Source organism: Bos indicus, chromosome 26, assembly GCF_029378745.1.
Source record: "Bos indicus isolate NIAB-ARS_2022 breed Sahiwal x Tharparkar chromosome 26, NIAB-ARS_B.indTharparkar_mat_pri_1.0, whole genome shotgun sequence".
NCBI lineage: Eukaryota > Metazoa > Chordata > Mammalia > Artiodactyla > Bovidae > Bos > Bos indicus.
This window is the reverse complement of record NC_091785.1, coordinates 50,664,215-50,683,698: the sequence shown is the minus strand read 5'-3', so window position 1 is coordinate 50,683,698 and position 19,484 is coordinate 50,664,215. Positions and strand designations below refer to the sequence as shown.

Below are 19,484 nucleotides of genomic sequence, written 5' to 3'. Positions count from 1 at the left end.
AAGGGCTATTCTGCCCGTCAAAGACAGCAAGGCAGGTGGATGCAGCCTGGCCAGAGGCAGGAGGCACACCAGGCAGGGCCCAGCCAGAAGTGATGGGAGGGCCGGGGGTCAGCACTGCCCAGAGCAGCGGCGGGGGACCAACCGCACATCCCATGGCGGGACTCACCGCAGTGCCGTTGTCGTCCCGGAAAACCTCCTGGTTGAAGTAGTCAAAGAGCTTCTTCTCCAGCTGGAGCATCACCTGTTGGGGGTGGGGCGTCAGAGCAGGGGGCCCCTCCCCAGGGCGGGACCACGGGGGGCGGGGGGGGGGGAGCGTCAGAGCAGGGGGGGTCACGGGGGGGGGCCATCAGAGCAGGGGGCCCCTCCCTAGGGCGGGGCCACAGAGGGGGCTGTCAGAGCAGGGGGCCCTCCCTAGGGCGGGACCACGGGGGGCGGGGGGGGGCGGGGAGCGTCAGAGCAGGGGGGGGTCACGGGGGGGGGGGCCACAGAGGGGGCTGTCAGAGCAGGGGGCCCTCCCTAGGGCGGGACCACGGGGGGCGGGGGGGGGCGGGGAGCGTCAGAGCAGGGGGGGTCACGGGGGGGGGGCCATCAGAGCAGGGGGCCCCTCCCTAGGGCGGGGCCACAGAGGGGGCTGTCAGAGCAGGGGGCCCTCCCTAGGGCGGGACCACGGGGGGCGGGGGGGGGCGGGGAGCGTCAGAGCAGGGGGGGTCACGGGGGGGGGCCATCAGAGCAGGGGGCCCCTCCCTAGGGCGGGGCCGTGGGGGGAGGGTCAGAGCAGGGGCCCTCCCCAGGGCGGGCCCCCCTCCCCAGGCCGGGTCACTGGGTGCAGAGGGGCGTGAGAGCAGGTGGGCCCCCTTTCCAGGGCGGGGCACCTCCCCACGGCGGGGCCACGGGGGGGGGCCGGGTCAGAGCTGGGGCCCCTCCCCAGGGCGCCTGCGTACCCTCTGCGCTCACCTTCCGGTCGTTGTCTGACTCTCGGAATATCAGCTTCACGACTTCGTTGGTGTCCGCGGCCCGCACGGTCTGCATCGTGGCCTTTGTGCAGAGAGTCTGGGAAAGACACGGAGGAACCAGGTCCGAGACCTGCCGCCTGGCCGCCCGACCCGGTCCCTCCGTCCTCGCTGTCCGGCTGGGCTGGGGGCTCACTCCTCCTGAGCGCCCGGCCGGCCCCTCTGCCCTCCGTCCAGGCTGCTCTGTGGACCCAGGGGCCCAGGAGGCCCCACGGCCACGACGGTGGAGAGCAGCCAGGCAGGACCTGGAGGGCGGCAGGGAGGCAGAGGCCGTCGGGGGGCGCAGAGGGAGGGGGCCAGGCCTCCCAGCAGGTACACCCGGTCCTGCCCCACCCTGGGTGTGGGGCAAGGACAGGCCACAGCAAGAAGGTAAACAGGGTCCCTCCCCAAAGTCAGGACGAACCCGGAGCCTGGCCCAGGGGCAGCAGGGCAGCACTGGCCAGACCCACGTACAGTGGAGAGAGAGAACCGCTCCAGAAGGGCTGAGAGACGGCCAGGCTCGGAGAAGTGCTGACGAGGACGCGGGCCGTGCACCTCCCTTCGGAAAAGTCTGTCCGCAGGGTCCAGAGAGACTGCGGGGGCCAGGGGCCACAACCAGATTTTGTTTTGTGTGTAAGTTATACCTCGATAGAGCCGTTTTTTTTTTTGTCCCCATAGTTTTTATGAAAAAGATAAAGAAGAAGGACTGCTGCAGCAGGACTAATGTTGACCTGAAGACGCCCGTTCATCCGAGGAGCCCGTGGGAGGACCTTGCGGTGGAGCGCGGGGCTCAGGCCCGAGGTGGCCGGCACTGTGGGGGGGGCACTGACATTCAGGGCACACACGGCTAACCAGGTCAGCGGGGCTCAGGCCCGGGGTGGCCGGCACTGTGCAGGGGAGGGGGGGCACTGACATTCAGGGCACACACGGCTAACCAGGTCAGCGGGGCTCAGGCCCGGGGTGGCCGGCACTGTGGGGGGGGCACTGACATTCAGGGCACACACGGCTAACCAGGTCAGCGGGGCTCAGGCCCGGGGTGGCCGGCACTGTCAGGGGGGCACTGACATTCAGGGCACACACAGCTAATCAGGTCAAGCCCCCAAAGTGGCTTTTGGACTCATGTGTCACACATCAGTCTGGCCGCCTTCAAATGGCTGGATTAGAACAAGGGCCCCAGCAACCCTGCCTGGGCGTGCCCACCGCCCGCGAGGAGGCCGAGCCATCCAGATGCTAATGTGCTACGGGGCTTAAGAGCGGTGAATGGGGAGGCCCGGCGGGCAGACGGCTTACTCGGAGGAAACGCATAGTCTTCGCCCAAAGGCGGCTGCTGCAAACTTCTTAAAAAAACGCTCTCTCTCCCCCTCGCACCGGCTCCCAGCGGATACACATCTGCCTGGCCGGCCCCTCGCGCGCGGCCGCTCCCACACCCGCCAGAGCCCCTCATTCAGGGCGCCCAGGCCTCCCCTTTCAGCCGCAGCCGTGACCGCTGGAGCAGAAAGCCCGGGACAGCGCCTTTCCGGCTTGCCTTACAGAGGCATTTTCCTCTTTTCAAAGGAGAAAAAAATTCTCCAAATGCTGTTTTTAAAGAACCATCTGAGGTTTATTTCGCTATCAGTGGCCGTGTGGAGGCACCGGAGGGTGACGCGGGTGTCTTACTGGCACTCGGGGCCCCGGGCTTTTTGCTTGGACTTTGGCGACGCAGCCACTGCCAAGGACAGGCACCGTGAGGGCCCCCAGGACGGCAGGGCCGGAAAGGCAGCTTGTGGTGTTCTCGCTGCGCGGCTGGCCCGCTCCCCTCTGCAGCACAAACGCGCCCCCCCCCACCCCACCCCGGGTCCAAATTTCAGTGCTGGTGGAGCCCCTCAGGCCCCAAGAGGTGAGCCCGTGAGTGTGGCCTTACAGAACCCGCTCTGATCTCTGCCAGATGGAGGGGGTGAGGGGCGGACAGCCAGCCCCTCACCCGAGGATGGGGGTCTACCGCCCCGGGGTCAGCCAGGAGCTGGTCAGGGCCGTCCTGGCCAGAGTAACGCCTGACCTGGGGGGTCTCTGTTCTGAGGGATCTCTATTACAGGTCGAGAAGCGCTTTTGGGGAAAAGTGTAGAGTAAGCTTGGTGTGCAGAGGTCAGAGGCACACCAGCCGTTTCCTTGCTGCGGTTGCTGAGTTTTAGGTGGTGAGGAAAAGCGTCGGGGCTCTCCTGTGTGTGCACTCCAAGAGAGAGCAGGTGTCACACAGCGCCTCGTCTGTTTACGACGTCCTGCTAGGCTTTAGCCCAGTCATGGCTGTGATTCCACAGACCCTGCTTCTGTCCGCACCCAGCACGCTGGACCACAGGAGGGGGTCCTCTGCACCCCCAGCTGCCAAAGGACCCGCAGAGGTCAGGCAGGCGGGCACCTGCGGTCGGTGTCTGGAACATGCAGCGTGTACAGGGGGGGCACGCATGGGGCTGGGGGTGTCAGGGAGACCGTGACAGAGCTAACAGAGCAGGGAGGCTGGTCGGGGCCCCGCGCAGGCCGAGACCAGGGCTCTCACCCTGCCCCTGGGCCCGGCAGGACCACACGCGAAGGGGCTGGGCTCAGAGGACACTTTTGTCCCCAACTTATCCTGACCAGACTGGGTGTTAGAGCCAGAGGGAGGCTGTTTCAGGCTTGGGGGGCGGGGGGGGGACTGCCCCCCCCCACACCTGCTCAGGGTCCTCCCTGCGGCTCTCCCCCACCTGGAGGGGGCGCAAGGGCTTAAACGAACCAGACCAGCCGCCAAGCAGCCTGGCCCCGGAGGCAGCCCCGGCTCCAGCTCCTTCCTCGCACCTTCTCTTTTTGCTCGTGTGTGACCCTGAGGACACAGTGCGTGGGGACGCTCTTACCACGGACAGGGGCCGGCGTGCCCACGGGGTCCAGCACCCTCGTGGTGGGGCCCGTCTGCCAGTGCTGAGGCCTCTCCCCGTCAGGGGTGTGGGAGGCAGCCCACGGGGTCCTCGTCTCTGCCCAGATCACTCGGTTTCTAAGACCTTCAGGGATTAACCTTTGTCCCGTCAAATGGAAAGTAAACTGGCCTTCAAATGAAAAGTTACTGGACAGCGGCTTCCTGAAGTTGTGAAGCCCAGCCCGGCAGGGCCTCGGGTGGCCTCCCCCCACGGGATGTGGACCCGCTGGAAGGACAGCCAGCAGCCCCCCCAGGAAGCCAGCCACACGCTGCGGCCCGCGGACTGGACACAGCTCCGCAGAGCTGGGGTCCCTCCACTGCCTGAAACGGAGCCGTGTGTCTGGAAAATGCAGGGCCACCACGTCCTGCCCCGCCCTGCCCCGCCCTGCCCCGGCTCCAGCTCCATGGAGAGCGGGCGAGCCCCTCCAGCCGGGTTCAGCCACTGAGGGACGGGTCTCCTGCTCGTCCGGGGAAGAAGGCGCTGGTCTGAAGAAAGCACAGGTCCCTGCTGCAGGCTGGCCCTTCCGGGCACCTACAGGCGGGATCCGGGACGGGGGGAGGCAGGCCGCGGGGGCCAGGCTGGTGGGTGGGCTCCGTGCGCCCTGCTTGGGGCTTTCATCCCCTGACAACCGCACGCAGGAAACATGCGGACCCTCTGATAGCGTGAAATCGGAAACAAAGCCAGGGCACAAAGAGGCCGACTGGCCGTGGCCGCCGTCCCCTCTTCAGCAGCTAGCACGTTCCAGGGCCAGCCCGAGGGGCTGCAGGAGAGAGCTTGGACAGGAGGCCCGTCCTGGGGGCGCTGGAGGCCCGTCCCGAGGGTGCGAGACGTGCTGCAGGAGGCCCGTCCCGGGGGCGCTAAAGGTGGTGCCCACAGCGTGAGGACCCTCGGCTGGCCGCCCACCACACGGCTGCTGTCATCTAGGGGCCCCGCCGCAGGGAGGCCCGTCCCCACCCAACCTGGACAAGGACGGCAGCCTCGCTCTGGGGAGTGAGTGGCTGCCCTGGGCAGCGTTTCAGGCGCAGGGAGTGAAGCTGGAAAGGCCCAGACCTCGGAACAGGTTCGGTGTTCCTCTTGGGACCAAGCGGCCCAGCCCCCACCTGCCTCGAGCCCCGGGACACAGGTGTGCACACACGGCCTTCTCGGAGGCCCCGGGCTCAGGCCGCTCACGTGGGACTGGGCTCTGGAGGACCAGTCCCCGCATCCCCACGAGCCCGCCGCCCAGACCCGCCTCTCAGGGTGGAGGGCGAAGGCCAGCCTGTGGGGGCTCCTGGGCCCGACTCTGGGCACTGACGCGTCATGGAGCGCAAAGTGCCAGAGGCTGATGGCGGGTGCCCCGCGGGTCAGGGACGCTGGCGCAGCCCCGCCCACCAGGCAGGGCCCAGGTCCTCCGCCAGCGCCCGCGGATCCCTTTCAGCCTCCCCGCCACACGCGCGCGCACACGTGGACGCACAGCTCCTAGGAGGCAGGGGCCCCAGTGTGCCTGGCCTGCTCGGGCACAGGGCCCCCTGGGTGGCCTGGCTGGCCTGAGGCCCAGGAGGCCACCGTGCTGGGAGGGGTGGGGGCAGGGGGTCTGTGGCCAGGGGCCTGGGCCACGGCTGCAGCCCCTGGCGGGGGACTCACGCTGTGAAGACCGATGTCACTGGGCAGCTTCCACCGTCAGCTGCACAGACTGGGGCCCAGAGCAGCCACCCCGAGAACGAGGGAGCGACAACCCCCTTCTCCTCCACGGTGCGGGCTAGGGTGTGAGGCCGCAGGAGGGGCTGGCAGGGACCCCACCTGCAGGGATCGCCTCTGGTGACAGATCCCTGGCTATCAGGGTCCGGCGGCCTGCCCGACAGACAGAGGGCACCGTCCCAGAACGGCCGAGGATCGGAGGCTGAGCAGCGCCCGTGCGGGCTTCTCACTGGAGAGCACTGGGGCGGGGTCGCCCTGCGTCTAGAGGGAGCTGCCCCCCTCACGCCCCCACTCCGTTCACGCTGACCCTCAGTGACACCATCTCTTCAGAGGTTTCCCTGGCAGAGCCCTGAGTCCGGGGACGACAGACATCTCTTGACTGCCGAGAGCCTCGGACTCTGAGGGCCCGAAGCATGGACCCCGCGGGGGGCGCCGCTGCCCGGTCCGCGGAGGCCCCGCTGTGCGGCCTTGCCCACGTCAGAGGCGCCCGCACCCTCTCTGTTCTACGCTGTCAGCTGTTCAAGAGAACAATAACTCCCATAAAGACCCTTTCATCTCTGCCCCAAGACGCTCGCCGACTCCCTACCGGCCCACGGCGAGGGGACAGTGCCCACATGCGGCCGGCGGGGCAAACCAGGGGAGCGCGGCTGACCTTTCTGGAAGGAAGCAGCTTGGGCTCGTGTCCAGCAGGACTGGGCGGCCGTGGGTCCAGCCGGGGGGCCTGCCACACGCCTGGTGCGGCCTTCCCCAGACAGCAGGGCTCAGGCCTGCGGGGCAGCGGGGTCAGGACAGGGCAGGATGGAGACCGAGACCCTCATCACTTCCTTCTGTGACCGAGCAGGACGCCCCGGGGCCTCCTGGGACAGACCCCAGCCCTGTCCTCCACCTGCCTCTAGTTTGCAGAAAAACGTCGGCCTCCTAGGCCCTCCCCGAGTTCCAGAGAATATATTTAACCAGAGAAGTAAGAATATGCAGAGACAAGCTAGGTGGGCTCACGGGGCCTTGCAAAGGGCCAGCCTGGCTGATGACCAGGGGCGACGCCCCTCCCGGCCACGTGGGAACCCGCCCTGGCTGCTGGGATGAGGCCTGGGGCCCTGGGACCGTGAGCGCTGGGAAGGCTGCAGTCTCTGAGGAGCCAGGTTCCCGGGGGGGCACCTGAGCCTGTACCTGTCAGCAGCCAGCAGCCGGGTGTTAAAAACCGCCACCAACCTCCGAAAACGCAGCCGTCACTGGGGCTGTCGGCGGTGACGGGCGGCAGGTGGGCGCGGCCGGGCTGGCGGGGACGGGAGCGCCTGGCGCTGCTGTCTCTCTCTGTCACTGGCCGGCTGGGCGCCCAGCTGCCAGCTGCCACCACGCAAGGCATGGAACATGCCTCTGAGCAATCTCGCCGGCAGGGCTGAGCGTCGTTAATTAGTTCGGGACGCACAGTCCATTAGACGGTGCGTGATCACTGCGTTTACTTTTGTGTATGTTTTAATTACAGCTTCGGCGGTGCCAGGCTTGATCGCTGGACCATCTTCTCAGTTCTGCCCTGTGAGCTTGTTCGTATTAATTTGCATCTGAGACGGGAAGCTCTAGTTCCAGGGGGACAGCCTTTCACTTTGCACGTCTTTCTGAGGCTGGTGCCCAGCAAGGCGCCCGAGACCCTGTGCTGCAGAGGGCCAGCGGGGCTCCACCTCGCTCTGGAGCCCCCGGCCGGCCAGTCTTCCTAGAGGCCCTGCCCGCTGCAGCCAGGCGCAGCCTCACTTCTGCCTGGGACCCTCGCTGCTCTGGGAAGGATCTGACTCACCTCGGGGCTCCCCTAGGATTTGGTGGGGTGAGCACCCAGGAGCAGGACACCCCGGGCACCGCAGGGTGAACCCGCTGCCCGGGGGCTGGGGATCAGCAATGGAAACCAGAGCCCCAACCAGCAGGCTTCTCATCGGGCTGGCAGAGGGTGACCAGGGCTTTCCTCCTCAGGGAGGGTCACCTGTCACCTCCAGGCGAGAAGATGCGCCCACGTCGTCCGCCCGCGTCTCCTCTGACCTTACCTACAGGGCTGCACTGTGGTCTGGGCTGCTCAGGGTCGCCTTGGGCCCTACACTGACCTTGGGCAATCTGGAAACCATCTGTGGGGTGACCCACCAGCTGTGGGCACTGGCCTCTCCAGGAACACAGGTTGAGGCCCGCGTGGTCTCTGCTGCCCCAGGACCTGGTCTGCAGACCAGACCCGGGCGTCTCTTGGGGGTTGCCGCTGGGGCTGCCCACACCCGGGGGGAGGGTCAGTCCCGGGCCAGGGCCCCAGGTCAAGCCCTGTGCCTGCTGTCTGTAGGCGAAGGGCATGGGTGCACCTCCTGGGCTCAGTCCTCAGCGGGGCACCCCAGCCCCGCCCCCTCCTTCTGGAGCCCCCGTTCACCGAGGCTGTGCGAGCCCCAAGAATAGGCTCCCCCACCCTCACACGGCTCCCCGGTAACAGCCACAGCCCTGAGGCAGCAAAGTCCCGGCGGTCTCGCCTGGCGCCTGGTTCTCACGCTGCCGCTCAAGTTGGGAAGCCCTCCCCTCTGCCCAACGGCCTTTCGGGAAAACCTGGGGAAGCTTTCTCTGGTTTCCCCAAGTTTCTCCAAGTGGCATCCACAGCTAGAAATCCTTTCAAAACGGCCCGCTGGCCAGCAAACGCCATCAGTCCACGAGATGCTAACACGGCAGGTGGAAGTTGAAGATCTTAGTAGGAAAGCTGCTGAAGTTAACCCAACAGAGGGAGCTTGGTTGTCTTCAGCTGTTTAGAGCTAGGCGTGCCCACAAGCACGTTTTCTGAGTTACCGACGGCATCAGCTCTGGCGGGAGGGCGGCAGCTCCACCTGACTCAGTGGAGGCCGTGCTGTGAACTGGACTCGGCAGATGTGACTGGTCACGGCCCTCCCGCCAAGGTCCCCCTGGATTCCGGGTGGCCCGCGTCTGCTTGGACTGTCCGTACACGGGCGGGGGGCCGGCAGGCCGGGAGCCTTCGAGGACCAGCGGAAGCTGAGGGGTGCCGGGGGCCCCGTAGTTGACAAAGTGGGAGGGAGCCCCCGAGCTCAGAGCCCCAAGATGCCGCTGCAGGGGCCTCGAGGCCGCGCCCAGGAGGTGCCGCCAGGCAAAGCCGTCTTTAGCAGGAACTTCAGGACACACGTGGTTGCTGTGACGTTCCTGACCAGCTGCACCCGCCTGGGGCCAAAGGCCGTGTGGCGACTGGACGGGACACAGGGGTGGGCCCAACCCCATGCACCATGCTGTGCGTCCTCCACGCCCCACGGGACCCCTGCTTCTCTGAGGCCAGGGCACCCGGCCGTGCCGTCTGGAACCAGTCACCACTGAGAAGAGCTGTCGCTCAAACAACCACGTCTGGTCAGGGAGCAGGGGGACCCCGACCATGCCCCTCCGGACCTTCCTTGGCCCTAAGGTGGTCCTGGCCACGCCCCTCGCTGGGCGACCTTGGCCCCCGCCTCCCCGCGCCAGACGGCCCCTTGGCCCTTGTGGCCCCAGACCCGTCACCGCGTGGGTCCCTCCGGGGCCCGCAGCACCGTCAGTGGGACTCCCGATGAAGAGATAGGACGCCCAACCTGGAGCTCAGGATAGAATGCCCAACCTGGAGCTCACGGCGGAGTCACTGCCTGTTAATGGGCCTCCCGAGGAAGCGACGCGGGCAGGTGGGGCGTCTACGACTTGTTAGCGGCCGAGATAACTGCCCTGCACCCGCTCTTGCGTGGTCGCGGAGGGAAAGAGGCAGGCAGGATCGGGTGCTCGGCTGGTGCTGGTTCTGTCTCATGGGTCAGGTCCCGGGGCGACCGGGCCATCGAAGCTGAGGGTGGGGAGGCCAGGGCAGGACCCTCGGGGCTGGGAGGGAAGGCCTGTGCAGGAGCTTCTGCTCCTCTGAAAACTCGGCCATTGGTGAGAGTTGTGTAGAGAGCAGCGTTTCGGGTCGTTCCTCATGCAAGTCAGCTGGGAAGGCACCCGAGATGAACACCCCCGGGCCTTCAGGGAGGGAGAGGAGGGGCGGGCCGGAGGCCTCCTGAAACCCAGGGCCTGTGGTCTTAGAGACCCTGGGGGCTTTGGGGGCCTTCAGAACAGTGTGCTGGCACTCAAGGTCTCACTGCAGATGCCCAGAGCAGGCAGCCCTCTGCACACTGGGGGCTCACTTCCTCCCTGCAGCACGGCTTTCACTCTCCCTCGTGGTCAGGGACGTGGGGCCCCGGTGTCCCGAGGGTGCTGGGCTGGGCAGGCCAGGCTACCTGCTCAGGGCAAACACACAGGAGGACAGAGCAGCCCTGCCGTGGGCAGCGCCTGCCTGCCCCCAGCCAGAGCCCCCTGCGACCCCGGCCAGAGCCCCCGGGACCCCGGCCATAGCCCACTGCGGCCCCGGCCAGAGCCCACTGCGACCCCGGCCAGAGCCCCCGGGACCCCGGCCAGAGCCCCCTGCGACCCCGGCCAGAGCCCCCTGCGACCCCGGCCAGAGCCCACTGCGACCGCGGCCAGAGCCCACTGTGACCGCGGCCAGAGCCCACTGTGACCGCGGCCAGAGCCCCCGGGACCCCGGCCAGAGCCCCCGAGACCCCATCCAGAGCCCCCGGGACCCCATCCAGAGCCCCCTGCGACCCTGGCCAGAGCCCCCTGCGACCCCGGCCAGAGCCCACTGTGACCGCGGCCAGAGCCCACTGTGACCCCGGCCAGAGCCCCCGGGACCCTGGCCAGAGCCCCCGACACCCCATCCAAAGACCCCGGGACCCCATCCAGAGCCCCCTGCGACCCTATCCAGAGCCCCCAGGACCCCGGCCAGAGCTCCCTGCGACCCCAGCCAGAGCCCCCGGGACCCCGGCCAGAGCCCCCTGCGACCCTGGCCAGCACTGGCCATCCGCGTGGTCACTGTGTGGCTGGGCCTCCTCCTCTAGGGTGACAGGAGGGTCCCTGAGGTCAAGCCAAGGTCTGAAGGTGAAGAGTCAGGAGAAGGGGCGCTGGGCAGACGGGTCTGGGGAGGGGAGTGGGCTCGAACATTTTATGGGGGTGTGTGGTCGGCTCGGCTCCACACACACCTGCTCACGCCTGCACACACCCAGGGCTGTGTCCTCTGCTTCCCACTTGGTAAGGAGTCCCTGACTGAGCTGCCCGCGCCCCCCCTACCCCCCGGGCCGGGCACTGTGCCCCCCCGGGGGCCACGCACCGAGACCCTCCCACCCCCGTGGACACCAGAGCTCCCAGGCGCCTGTGTCCCTGGACAGTCCCACCCGGTCCTGGAGCCACTGCCCTTTCTGTGGTGTCTGCCCTTCTGGGGAAGAGAAGGCCACTCTGGAAACCTCCTGACCCTTCCCAGCGCCCGGCTCAGTGGCCCCCGGGCACCAGCCCTGGTCTGGCCACGGCCTCACACGGGGCCTTGGGCCAGCAGAGGGGCTGTTCCGGGCACAGCAGGCTCATCGGGCCCAAGTACCAGCCAGACATGCCCTGGTCCGGGGGCTCAAGTTGGGACAATGTGGCTTTTCAACCCACGAAGAGGCTCTGTGGCTGAGGGCGTGGCTGCGGGCACTGGGTCCTGAGCACCTCCCAGCGCTGCGTGCACATGGGCATCGCCTGGGGCTTGAAGGGGCGCGCCTGGGGGATCGTGGATCCTGCCGCTGACTGAGCCAACGCGGGCCTTCATCATTCATCTGAAAACGCCGGAGGGGTGGACGGCCGCTCGCCACACTCAGGCACCTGCTCCCCCCACCCCAGTGCTCAGATTTGCGAGGAAGCCTTCTGCAAGGGGGGGTCACTTGAACCTGAGAGGCCAGAGGGAGACGACGGGGGATGTGGTCACCCACATGCTCGCTCGGAGGGCCCACGCTGGGCGGGCTCTGTGCGCTGCCCCCACCAGGCCTGGGCCTGGGTGGACCTGCTTCTCGGGCGGCAGGCAGAGCCCCCACTTCAAGGCCCCGTGGGCACTGCCATCAGCCTGCAGCCCCACGAGTCGGGAAACATGGCGACTGAGGACAACCAGCTCCCCCAGCCGGGGCCTGACGGACCTGGGCACCTCCCAGCTGGTCTGACCTGATTGCATCAATGCCTGCTGCTACCGGGCCCTCACCCAGGCCCCCAGGGCTCAGGAGGCACTCAGGGACTCGGGGGCGCCTGGCGTGAGCCGCTGACCAGCCGAATCCTCACTGCAGCCTCCTGCCCCCGCTTCGTAGCGCCCCCCGTGACTCTGCGGCCTTCTTCACGGGGCGTTCCTGCAGTAAGCAAACCAGCGAGCGGGAGGGCGGGAACGTGCCCGTCGAGGGCCGCCAGCTCTGCTGTTTACACAACACGACCGAACGCACATGACTTCCCACGGCGCCTACCTCCACCACGGACTTGGAATCCAGCCGGAAGTTGAAATCGCCGAAGACAAAGTAGGACGCCTTCTGGAACCGCTGGTCGCTGATCCTGGAGGAGAGGAGGGAAGGGGTCACAGGTGCAGCCGCCCGCCACGCCCGACCTCAGCCCTGCGCCAGCCGCCCGCCACACCCGACCTCAGCCTGCGCCCGAGGCCGTGATCCCGCCAGCAGAGCCCCGGCCACGCTGGCCTTGTGGGTGAAGGAAGTCCGCGCCGGTCACCTCTGGCTCAAAGCAAGATGGGAGCTGTCTCTAGCAGGACTGCCCGCAGGCAGACAGGCGCCCCAGCATGGGGAAGGTAGGCTCGGTGACCGGGCCCCCAGGCTCGCTGCCCAGCCGCGGCTGCCCAGCCGCCCCCACTGAGACGGGGCGGCGGGGCCCCTGGGCCCAGGGTGGGGGGCGCCCCCTCAGCCCGCGGTGGGCTCTGAGAAAGCACGTGTCACCAGCAGGCAGAGCCAGGGAGCACCACTCACCCCCGACCAACTCAGAAATGTCCGCCCGGTTACCCCGAACCGGGCCCCAGTGTGCAGAGCGAGGGCAGCCCCCTGGAGCCGTCCTTCCCAGGGACTTGTTAAGGAAGAGCTGACCAGGAGCAGTGTCACGGCCGTTTCATGGTGCTGGGCGGGGGGCCATCATCTGGTGGGCAGCTCTGCCCAACCATCCGCCCATCCATCCCCCGTCCATCCGTCCCCCTACAGCCGGGAAGGCCGCCGGCGGCTCCTCTCACACACGGGCCCATGCTCTCCCCGCCAGGGCCCCTGCCTGGCTCCTTGCCTCCTGTGCTGAGTCCCAGGGGTTTCCCTGGAAAGAGCACCTGAGCCCTGTGCTCCCGGCACTGCCCCGGGGCCTTGAGTTCCTTGCAGAAAACACGCCCCCGTTCCCCCGCTGGGCCTCCGGCATTCTCCCCCAGGCTGGCTCCTCTCCAGGCGGAGTTGGCGGCCTTTAATCCATCTGGAATTGCTCTGGAGGACTGGATTTGAGTCCATGGGTCTCTCCAGTAGTGATTGATCCTAACCCTTCAGGAGAACGCTCAGTCCTCCCCGCCGCAGTCTGTGCAGAGTCCCCGATGCTGGGTCTTCTGAGACTCTCCTTTCCTGCATGTCTTTGTCCCGTTCCTGTCACTTTAACAGCACTTCCTGACAGATGTGCTTCTCATTGAAATTCTTCTAAAAATCTTCTCAGCTGTTTCCACGTTTTTCTTGCACATTAACTGCTGTATCCTGTTGCTGAATTCCATGAAAAGTCTTGTTTTCGGGTTTAACCGGATTGATTCTCACACATACAAGTTTGAAAAGAAAGGACATATTTTAACAGATTATTACCAACAGTGCCGATGAGCAGTCACATCGCTTCTTGCGTTAAAGTTAAATCTTCTGTGGAGGAGACACCCCCCAGGGTGAAAACTCGGGGAGACCAGAGGGTCGACCCCGGGGAGCCCTGCGCCTGGGACCAGCCTCGCCCCTTACCCCACCCACCCGCCGGGCACCCACAGACGGTCGGCAGGAGGGACCTGAGCCATCTTGAAAAGGTTAATCTTTTGCTGTTAAACGCCTTCAGAAGAACGCGCCTCAGGGAACCTGCATGGTGTCCCATCAGGAGTGGGGTGTGGCCCCCGGGTCGCCCACCTCCGGGGGGCCCCGAGCTCAGCCCACCCTCCCCAGGAAAGGAGAGGAGGCGAGCCCCGCCCCCTCCCCACCCTGCCTCCGGAGCCCAGCGGGCAGCTGGGAGCAACACACACGGGAACCACCACCTTGCTCTCTAAAAAGCCCCCAACCTGCTCCACTCACAGCAGCCCCCACGGTCCCCGCCTCGACCACTGGCTGCACGAGACTAGGGGGGATAGGGGCTTCCCGTGCCCTCCAGCCTTGTGCTGGGCAGCCCCACCACCCTGCGGAGAGGCCCCAAGGCCCCCAGGGTCAGCTTCTGGCCTCTGACTCCCGCCCCGCCCAGGGGGGCTGCCTCTAAAGGAAGACCTGGGGGCGACCCTCAGTGCCCCGGGTCAGGGGGCCCCAGGTCAGGGTGTCCGGGTCAGGAGGCCCTGGGTCAGGCGACTGGCAGCGAGTGGTGACCCCTGCAGGGACCTGGGACCACCTCCCGCCAACATACGACCTCATGCCACTCCAACGCCTCACTTTTCTTTCCCTCTTTGTATTTATTAACTTTTTAAGGAAAACTGAACCGAGGCAAAGCTTCCGCTTGATCTGCTGAAGGGAGGAAGCAGGCGTACCTTAAATGTCACACGCCTACACTCTTTGTCCTGATGGCCTGTCACCCTGTTTATTAAGAAGCCCAGGAGCAGGGTCCCCGAGAAAAGCCCTGAACTCAGGCAAACCCTCTGCCCTCGGGCGTCGCCCTGCCACGGTGTCGGTTTGCACGTCACACGGGAGTGCGGCAACGGACATGGCTCAGACGCAGGACACGGGCCGGAGCACCCAGATCCCACACGTTCTCTAGCCAGCGTTTCTGCTCAATCTTGTTTTTAAAGAACCTGCCCTGTTCCTGCGGTGGGAAAGGCCAGGGTGCCATGCTTTCTGGGACCCCCCACGCTCTGGAAGAGGCCAGGCAGCGCTGGGGGGGCCACAGCCCGCTCCTGCTCCTGGGGGTGGGAGGCGGCCGGGGGTGGGAGGCAGCCACAGCCGGGGGCAGAGGGATGTGCAGGGTCAGCCCGGGTGTGGGCTCTGGACCCTACGGGGGTTTCCCCAGAGGCCCGAGGTGCCGAGCAGGAGATGGAAGGGCTGGTGAAGCGGGAGCCCGGCTGACGGACCCGAGGGTCGTCACCAGAGGACAGATGGACCCGGTGATCGCCACCGGGGGACGGACGGGCCCAGGGGTCGCCGCCGGGGGACGGACGGACCTGGGGGTCCTCACCAGTGGACAGATGGACCCGGGGATCGCCACCGGGGGATGGACGAGCCCGGGACCAGGAAGCAGGATAAATAGCCGACACAGAACTGGGTGAGCAGACAACTGGCCCATTTGGGGGTAATTTCCTTTTATACAAGATAACAGATTTCAGATTTACTATCGGACTGAATCAACTTTGAGAAGCTCAGGGGTTTGCAGGGAGAGAGGCTGCGTTGGGCAGCCTTCCTGGAACCCGGCCCCGTGGCTTCTCTCGTGACGGCCGTGGTGACTGGTGACGGATTTCATCAGCTTGTCTCATCGTGTAATTCTATCATTAAAACCCTAAACTTTATCATATTTCCTTGCCCCGCTCCTTCTGCCGTAATGGCCCGCGCCCATCAATAACTGCAGCGTGGGCGCGAGATGGAGCGGCTGTCCGCCGAGGCAATTGCCAGAGAGCGGGCGAGGCCTACGCTTTTAATCTCAATATAGCACCGTTCGGACCAGCAGGAAAAAGAGTTGTTTTAAAATTAATTACCTTGTCAGTAGCTATTATGATTAAAAAGTGTGCCCACATCAATACAGCGTGCCTAATTCAGGAGCAGAGTCACAAGAAAGGCCATAAAAATCAATGGGTTAGGCCTTGAAGACAGAGGCTCTCTCCACTGACGGGTGAGCTCACCGCGTGATGCCCAGGCTGTGGGCAGGGTGCCAGGCGGGGCAGGGCACGTTGGGCCCACCAGCCCGGCTGGACGCTGGGGCCCTCTTTTGGTAGTTTTAACTGCTGAACGTGGTAGAAACCAACCTTGGGCTCGTCTCGGATCTGGGGGAGGCCATGTGCTCGGGTAGAACAACCTGAACAGCAAAATACGGTGGGAGCTTCTGACAACCAGGCTTCCCTCTGAGCCGCCTTCAACAGACCCACCTTCCTGGAAGCCACTCTTGGGACTGCACGCTTACTCTGCCCCGCGTGGCGTGCTGGCCCCCAGCATGGGCTGCGGGGGCCTCAGCCCCGGGGACAGTCACTGGCGTGGGCTGGGGGTCCACAGCCCTGGGGATGGTCCCTGGCGTGGGCTGGGGGGGCCGCAGCCCTGGGGGATGGTCCCTGGTGTGGGCTGGGGGAGCCGCAGCCCCGGGACAGTCCCTGGTGTGGGCTAGGGGAGCCGCAGCCCTGGGGACAGTCCCTGGCACGGGCTGGGGATCTGCAGCCCCGGGGACAGTCCCTGGCGTGGGCTGGGGATCCGCAGCCCCGGGGACGGTCCCTGGTGTGGGCTGGGGGGACCTCAGCCCTTGGGGATGGTCCTTGGCGTGCCAGCTGCCGGCACACGGAGCCTGAGGTGGGGGCAGGGAAGGGGGGGCCCGGGTAACTGGGGAAGGACCCCAGCGGCACCCTCAACTCCGTCTGACCAGAAGGACACGGAAACAGGGTGCAGGCGCACTGAGCGGGGCCCTGACTTCGCCTTCGCTGGTGCTGCGCTCGCTCTTGTGACGCGCGGGCTCACAGCCCCATGCTGTCAGGACAGCAGCTCGTTCCTGGATGGCCGGGGACCGCGCACGCCCTCCCGCCCGACGCCAGGAACACGCGGGGGCCCTGCCCTCCGGCCAACGAAGAGGCTGCCCGTGCGGCCTGGACGCCCCCGTAGGCGCTGGGCTCCGACACGGGGACAGCGGCCGCCCGGGGGGCCCACCACGCAGGGCGTCCCGGCGACCTGCATCCTTAGCACGGGGCCTGCCCCTGCCTGGAGACCAGAGGCTTTATTTTCTGCCGGCTGGCTGGCGGGGCGAGCTCTGGGAACGGCCCGGAGAGAAGCCCTGGGACGCGGGCCTTTGAGAGGCTGACAGCTGACGGATGGCCGCCCGCAGGGCGACAAAGGCACTGTGTGGCTGCCGCGTCACGCCGCTGCTCCCTGGGAACTAATTGCTTGGAGTCGCCCCGGGCAGCTTTATTTTTCTGGCAATCATTTTCTCTGAATGCCCCAAAATGAGCATGAAACAACTCTTTTGACCGGACATAAAAGTTAAATGTCCCAATGTTGACCAAATTAACTTCAGCGCTGTGACAATGGACTGTATCTGTGAGAAGACGCTTGGGACAAAGGGGCGCTTTCTGCCCGGATTTCACAGTTGTGATGTAAGATTGTTCCTGCGGACCTGGCCGGGCCACACTGCAAAGGGAGACACAAGAGCCCTGTCACTTGTGGAAAAAAACCTCATTTCACGGCCGAGAGCTTGGGAGAGGCCAGGAAGGGCTGTGTGAGCTGGTCTCTGCGGCTGGGTTGACGCCCAAAATGCTACCCCCCAGGGTGTAGCTGTGTGCCTGACAGGGACCCTCCATGGGCACAAAGATGCACGCAGCCCCCCAGAGGCTCGGGGAGGGTCCGAGCCATCCCCCAGGTGGATGGGACCCCAACCCAATGCAGAGGCCCCGACACCGCCATCCCGCATCTCTGAGCCTGGTTCGCTTCCCTAACTAGAGGTCTGTCTCCTCCTAACCTCTCAGAACAAGAGATTTCAAGCAAGAAATTATTGCGCAAAACATCAGTTGTTATTTGCCATAAAACCTGCCCTCTAGTAACACCAGAAAGCCTGTTTTCTGACGTCTGCAAGTTCACACATTTCGGACCAGAGCCTTCCTCTTGGGTGTTTTTCTTCATAAGTAGGTTCTCACTTTGAAATCATCTTCGAGTCACAGGAGAGTTGCAAGGATGGCACGAGGTGCCCCTCGGTCTTAACCCAGGTCCCCCGGCCCAGCCTGCGGGGGACCGGGCCGCCCTTCCCAGGCCTGGGTGGAAATGTGCCTGCGAGGCCCTCTGGGGAGATTGAGCCGGGACCCCCGCACTGCCTCTCTGCGCCCACGTCGGCCGCAGACAATGCTCCCAGAGATTCCCAACGCCCTGAATGGGGCCCCCTTGGTGGCAGCGTCCATTCAGGGGCCAGCGTGGCATTGTGCTCCCATCGGCAGAGCAGAATGCAGTCTGCTGGTGGCTGCCAAAAGGTTAGCAGCCCCGATGAAAGGGCGTCCGTCACTCACCGCCACAGAGCAGCCCTTTGTGCGGGAGCCGGCCGCGCCGGGAGGTCTGGACGCGGCTGGCTGGGCGCCCCACAGACACCGTCCATGGGAACGCAGAGGCCGCTTCCCCGGGCCGCGGAGCAGCAGCAGTTCAGGCCCTGAGGCCCTGAGGCCACTCGCCTCTGCCGACCGACCGCAGCCTCCAAGAGCGGTCCATTCCCCGGCCAGCTCGGCCTTGCCCTGAAGGTGGCCCGGGAGGCCTGTCCGGCCACTCCCGAGTCTGCCGTGACTGCAGACTCGTCACTGCCCATCCCCCTTCCCCTGGACCAAGAAGACTGTTCCAGTTGGGCTGCAGGCCGATGCCCCTGCGGGCTGACTGCCTGGAGCCTCAGCACCGACCCGGCTGTGCTGGCACCCGGCTACCCAGGCCCCGAGCGGCGAAGGCTCGGGTCCAGCCTGCTGTCCCTGCCTCCGGCAATCAACACCCAGCTCGGTCCACAGCTGGACACCCAGCCCCGAGGAGTGTCCACTGTGGATGCGGCAAGGGCAGGCAGACCACCGTGTCCTCCACGTGCGGGGTCTCAGGATGACGGATGGACCTTGGGGACCACTGCCTCATCCCAGGCACAGGCCCTGACCTCCCGCTCCATCCAGGGCGTGTCCCGGCCGAGCACAACTTGGGGTCCAGGCGGGCCGGCAGGGCCCCCTGGGAAATTGGAGACACTTCCCAAGGCCAGGCGGGCTGGGCCCCCTGAGAGCGGGGCTGCTGTAGGGGAGGGCTCGCAGGTGCTGGGCTCTGGGAAACCAGGCCTGAACGGCCGATTACCCGGGGTGAGACGGCCTCTCCTGCCCAGACAACAGGGCCTTAGTGCTGATGCGGCGGAGGTCACAGGAGATCACCACGGACAGACGAGGACCAGAGGGCCCAGGTGGGGGCCCGGCGCACAGGCTCTGATGGGGCCGGGTGGCTGCGGGGGCCGAGAGCCGGAGCAGGAGGTGGAGCCCCCGTCCTGAAGACCACCGAGGCGGCCGCCCCTCTGGTCAGGGGCCCGAAGCTCTGACCGGGAAGCAGGGGCAGAGCAGGGACGGAGGCGGCACTAAGCAGGCAGGGGGCAGGGGGCAGGGGGCAGGGCTTGTGCTTTATCATCGGGTCGACATGTGTCAGTTTTGTATTTTTGGTAAACGGGAAAGCAAGCTAGGACAAGGTGAAAAGCCAGCCTCAATCCTCTGCAGAGGCGGGTGGGGAGGGGCTCCTCAGCACCCACCTGTCGAGCACGTAGCCCAGGGCCTTGTGCCGGATCCCTGAGTACACGGAGGGGCTGGTCTCCCAGGCAACCAGGTTGGAAGCATCATGGAAAAGGTGGATGTTCACCAAGTCGAAGGCACTGCGGGGACAGAGACAGGAAGCTCAGGATGCGGGCTGGAGCTGCTGGGTCCCCTGGGCGGCCCCCTGCCACCCCACCCAGCTCCCCGGGCAAGTGCAGCCAGAATGCCCGGGGCAAGTCCTCCTCTGAGGTGAAGTCAGAGGAGACACACTGGACTCACGCACGCGAGTCCTCACACAGGAAGGACCCCCACACAAAGGTTACCACCAGCGGCAAAGGGGCCCACAGAGGATACCAGGAACTTGCCTCAAAACAGAGGAGCGGGAGAGGGGTGAGGAGCGGGGAGGAGCTGGGCGCTCGC

The 19,484-nt window shown here is 66.0% G+C and overlaps 1 protein-coding gene across 3 annotated transcripts in view; it reads right to left on the bottom strand.

Moving 5' to 3' along the window:
- INPP5A (inositol polyphosphate-5-phosphatase A) overlaps positions 1-19,484 on the bottom strand; it is a 145,310-nt gene that overhangs the window by 15,052 nt on the left and 110,774 nt on the right. For 2 of the 3 annotated variants that reach the window (XM_070781148.1, XM_070781149.1), the window contains exons 8-11: positions 19,064-19,183; positions 11,911-11,995; positions 955-1,050; positions 167-241 (exon numbers count right to left, since the gene is read on the bottom strand). In XM_070781148.1, coding sequence (XP_070637249.1) covers positions 167-241; positions 955-1,050; positions 11,911-11,995; positions 19,064-19,183 — 376 coding nt within the window. Of the gene's footprint in view, positions 1-166; positions 242-954; positions 1,051-11,910; positions 11,996-16,490; positions 16,954-19,063; positions 19,184-19,484 lie in introns of those variants that run through there. The other variant, XM_070781150.1, reaches the window with a different exon arrangement.